Consider the following 5,183-nt stretch of genomic DNA (forward strand, 5'->3'; position numbering starts at 1 on the left):
AATCACAAATAAATATTTTTAATTTCCAATTTTTGAAATTTGTTATATAATATTTAAAAGAAAAAATTACATAAATAACTGATTTTTTATTAAATAATACCAAAATAGCCGAGATGATAAAGTTGACCAATAATGGCCGATCCAACCGGCCATTGCCAGATGCGTATATAATAATATCTAATACATTACTACTACTTGCATATCTAATAACAAATGCTATTTTGTGTATGACGATTATGTGGATTATGTGGTGTGTTTCTGTGTGTGTCAGCTGCCACTTGCAAAGAGGTAAGAGTACAGGTGCTAAAAGAAGTGATCTTGGACCCACAACTCACATGGGTTGTTCCTTAGGTTTGTTATAACTAATACTAATACGCATTAAGTAAATGCATATTTAAGTTTATATACTATCGTGTCAATTACGAATCTTTTGTTATATATTTTGTAATACCTTGAGATTGCATAATAAAGGTTACTACACTCCCAAATATATATAGCGCAATATTCCGTTTTGATATGTGTAATCTGTCGGCTAAAATTGGCCAAGTATTCAGGATCGGTTATTTTGGTAATTTTTATTTAAAAATCGGCTATATTTATCCATTACCCTATTTTATATGTATATATAATATATTTAAACCCCTGTGTATTTTTTTGACCTCCCTCTAAACCCTAACTCCCCAATTCTCAGAGCTCCAGCAATAAAAAAAATGGAACGAACTTCGAATCTTCTAGACGAAGCCATGGCTAATACGACGAAGAACAGAGTCGTTTTAATCGAAGATTGCGTTGAAACGAGCGGCGCATTTGTGCTTCATCATCTCATCAAGCGCTTTCTCTCTCCTCAATCCTCCACTTCTCTCCTCATTTTCGTTGCTTTTGCTAATCCTTTCTCTCACTACGACCGCATTCTTCATAAATTGGTACACCGAATTTTATTCATTTATCGAGATTATTCGTTTTAGGATGTTTAAAATATTTTGTTGAAAATTGAAATGAAGATAGAATACAAGTATGTTTATTCTCTGTATTTATTTATATTTATTGTTAATGAGTGAAGAAAGGCCTTTCCGATTGCGATGTTGTGTTGCTTTTTGCCAAAAGTTTAGGTTTAACTGATAATTGACTGGTAAACATGTTATATTAGTAGAACTTGTATTTAGGTTGAAATTCTAATGGAAAGAGAACTATTCGAAATTAATATTCGTAACTCAAGATTAATGACTAACGAAATTAGATAAGCATACAACTCCTTGTATGAATTTTTTCTATAATGAGGATTTTAGATATTGCGAATGTCGTGAATCGAGCTCAGATGCGTACTACCAGATATCAAGTTTTATCTGGTGTTTTTGTGTTGCTATTTCGTTGTTATATGAAATTACTATAGTAAAAGACTCAAATTCCCCAACTAAATATACACATTTATATCATTTTATAAACACGTGTCTGGAATTCATTAATTTATGACACTTAGAGCTGAAATATGAGGAGGCAAAGGAAGCAAATTATGTAGGATTACTCTTTCGATATGGTTTCCATTAAATTGTGAATCCCTATTTATAAAGTGGCTGTCGTAACTCGTAACAAACAAATTGTATTCGTCATGTGGTAAGGTCCTATAATAACAATTTTTGTTAAAGAAGTTGCTATATCTCAGTTTTAGAAATGCCACATAAAAGTATTATGATCCCAGTGCATGCAAGTTCTGGGATGTGATCTTGTCTCATAATAAGATATTTATATTTGTGATTGTTGCTATGACAGGGTTGCAACTTAGCTATGCAAAAGGACAACAAAAGGTTATTATTCTTTGATATGCTAATGCCACAGCGAACAGGTGAGAAAACCAGGTAAAACGGGTTCATATAATGATTCGTATTGTAGTTTCCATGGTAATTTATAGATATAAACAGATTATTTGAACGTAATAGTTATGATTGGCACAGAGATACAGGCTTGGGGTTGTAAACTTTTGGTATCCTTGTCTGGATTTAAATATAATTATTATCCATATCAGTGTTCTGAAAAGCGCAAATCGGTCCTAAGCGGCGGGAAGACTTTCTAGCGCTTAAGCGGTTAAGCGCACGCTTAAGCGGAATTTTAAGCAGGTCCATAAGCGGATAAATAATATTTATTTAAATTTTTTTATATAATAATAATATGTGTAATACTAAAACAATAAAAATAAATAAAGTATCAAGAATATAAACATAATTTTTCTTAAAAACTTATATATCTTTATTTTTTGATCAAGATCATTGTTTTATTAAAATAAATATTAAGATTTAAAATTAAAAATTTGATAAGTCAAAATCGGTTTGACCGCTTAATGACCGTTTATTCCGCTTAATAACCGCTTAATCTGTTTATAAGACCCCTTAATCTTAAAAAACGCTTCATTATCCGATTAGTATAAAATCGAAGCGCTTAATGGTCCGATTCCGCTTAAACGGCCGCTTAGGCAGAATCAATGGTCAAAATTCAAAACTTTGTCCATGCAAACGTATCCTGCATATAAAAAATTGAATTTCTGAGATTTAAATAACAAGTTCCTAATTTTGCAAGCAAGCATTGTGACCTTAAATTCTTGGACATGAATAATTTGATGTCTGAAGAGAATAACTTTGTATTGCATTGATACACTTCATGTTGTAGCTATATATATACATATACATATACATATATATATATGATAATTTTTCCAAAACAAAATCCAATAAAAGAGTTGCAGTAATAAATTGAATTAAGGGAATGAATGTATGATAGATGCCCTTACCTTGTTGATATAGTCAATCTTAATATTGATTTTTTTGGGGATTATCTTCGGTCGCATTGTCTATAAAGCAGCTACAATTATTTTTGATACCCTATAATCTATTTGTGAATGGAAGAAGTTTAACATTATGGAACTTTAGAGATCCAGAAAGGGAAAATGTGATGGGGATCAGTCCTGATGATATTATAGGTTATAAATATAGACTTATCATATATCGTTTTATTCGTTGGTTTATGTATTTGCAGCCCGATTGTTTTGGACTTTAGTACTTTTGCCCGTTAGAGTTATCTGACAGTATTTATATCGCGTGCTGAACATATTATAGTTATGCTTGATTATACAATTTTCTCTTGGAAATAATATATTAATTGTTCTTGGGAATTCATATAATTTGCACTTATCTATTTAATATCACTTCATTGAAATGTTTATGTATCGTGATATCAGTTATTTAAGCTGACAAAGTTCATCTGATTTGTTCTACGGCTAGATGAAATTTTAAGAAAAACTGGTCAATCTGGACTTCGTCCTTTGTACCACAAGATTTATAAAGCTGTAGAAATGGCTTCGTTATCAGTAAGCAACAGAGACATCATTATTATGATTGATGATATCTCTGTTATGGAGATAGCGGCAGATGGCTCTTCAGACGATGTCTTAGACTTCCTGCATTACTGCCACACATTAACAACTCAATTTGTAAGACAAGTCACACTAGCTTTCTGACTTGCAGACTTTGTATTTCTTAAATAGTTTACAATATTTTTTTGAGTTGATACAAGTTCTTTTACTTTGTATTCTGCACAGGGCTGTTTGTTTGTTGTTCTTACACATGAAGATATATATTCAGTAGGCGATAGAGCTACACTTCTTTTACAGATGGAGTACCTTGCAGATGTTTTAGTTAAGGCAGAACCTTTGCCCACTGGTTTGGCAACTGATGTGCATGGACAGGTACTTTTCTTGTTTTGTTATTTTTGGCAGAAACTAATTGCATCTGTATTCTATGGCCAAAGTGAAACAGGTAATTGGTTTCCGTTGCTAGTTGAAATCGGTTGTCAATGCAAATATTCATAAAAAAAGAACAGATAAAAATTATACATGCAATGATTCATAATTTATCTATTTTTTTCGTAAATAGGAACAGTAATAGTGATAATTAATGCATCTCTCATTTTACAAATTATGTTTGCATTATACATCCATCACCATGTCAAATTTGTTTTGGTCTACCGGCTACCTTTTAGTCCAACTCTTTTATAAATTCTAATGAGCTCTATAGTAAACTCCGAATTATTTCTTTTTGAATTATCCTTTTGATTTCGATTCACAAAAATCACACAGTTCATTTGATTTATTGGTAATGACACTATTATCCAGGAAATACAAAATAGCAAAGAATATATAAATTCTACTTGTTACACTTGCATGCCAACTCCCCACGTCCAAATTCTATTTCTTAACGTGGTTGAGACCAAAGCTTTTGTCTTTTGTCACTTCACATTTGGTTTTGTATATATTTTTTTAATCACCAGTATGCCATAATGAATTAGCTTGTTCTGCTTGAGATTTTAAAACAGATGATACCATCGGTCCAAAACATAGACCACCAAGAAAGAGACAGCTATAACCATTCTATATGTTCTTTCTTACTGACAGTATATCTAATATATATATATTTTTTCGTGCATGAGTGTTTTTTTTTTCAGTTCATTTCGTTGGCGTACCAACTCTTTTGTTCTTTATTAGTTGCCATCTTGGCATCTGCACCTTTTTGTCTTGTCAAAACCCAGCATAATAAATTTTTTATCTGCAGCTGACAGTTATCAACAAAAGCAGTAGTTATGGCTTAGGGAGCTCAAGGAACAAGATGCATAATTTCCATTTCCGACTGAAGGAGGGCTCTGCAGAATACTTCTATCCAGGGTGTCTAACTTGAAGAGAGTTTCAACCATCATGTATTACTAAAACAATTGGAAGTTATTCTTGGTAGAAATTTTTATTGCTCGTGTGGAGGCATGGGCCTAAATAGTTGGTGTGCCGACCCTCTTTTCACATGTATTCATAATTACTAGGGACTTTTTGTCCGCTTTACTCGCGCTTCAAATTTCTTAAATTTTGATTTTTTTTTCACGAAATTTGTAATTTTTATAACATAAACGGTTATCTTCTAGTTTTATTTAATTTATTTATTACAGTTATTTAGGTTCCGTTTATTTTGAAATTTAAAATTGATATTATAATTTAACGTTAAATCTCAGTATTTTAATTTAGTTTTCTTTCTCTCACATTTTAACCAATTAAAAGTCTTTTAACTCATATTTTAACATTTCTCTTTTACGTTTTTAGTAGTCAATATTTTAATAATTTATACAACAAAACTGAGTAAATATTTTTTTTAATT

At 31.3% G+C, this 5,183-nt stretch overlaps 1 protein-coding gene across 1 annotated transcript; it reads left to right on the forward strand.

The window, feature by feature from the left end:
- The first annotated feature begins 636 nt into the window (after positions 1-636).
- LOC141689041 (elongator complex protein 6) lies at positions 637-4,980 on the forward strand. The gene is made up of 5 exons (XM_074493202.1): positions 637-923; positions 1,768-1,840; positions 3,270-3,478; positions 3,587-3,733; positions 4,596-4,980. The coding sequence occupies exons 1-5, from the start codon at positions 711-713 to the stop codon at positions 4,716-4,718; spliced, it is 765 nt and encodes a 254-aa protein (XP_074349303.1). The 5' UTR covers positions 637-710; the 3' UTR covers positions 4,719-4,980.
- Positions 4,981-5,183: the final 203 nt, after the last annotated feature.

This window comes from Apium graveolens, chromosome 10 (assembly GCF_009905375.1).
Source record: "Apium graveolens cultivar Ventura chromosome 10, ASM990537v1, whole genome shotgun sequence".
NCBI classification, from domain to species: Eukaryota; Viridiplantae; Streptophyta; class Magnoliopsida; order Apiales; family Apiaceae; genus Apium; species Apium graveolens.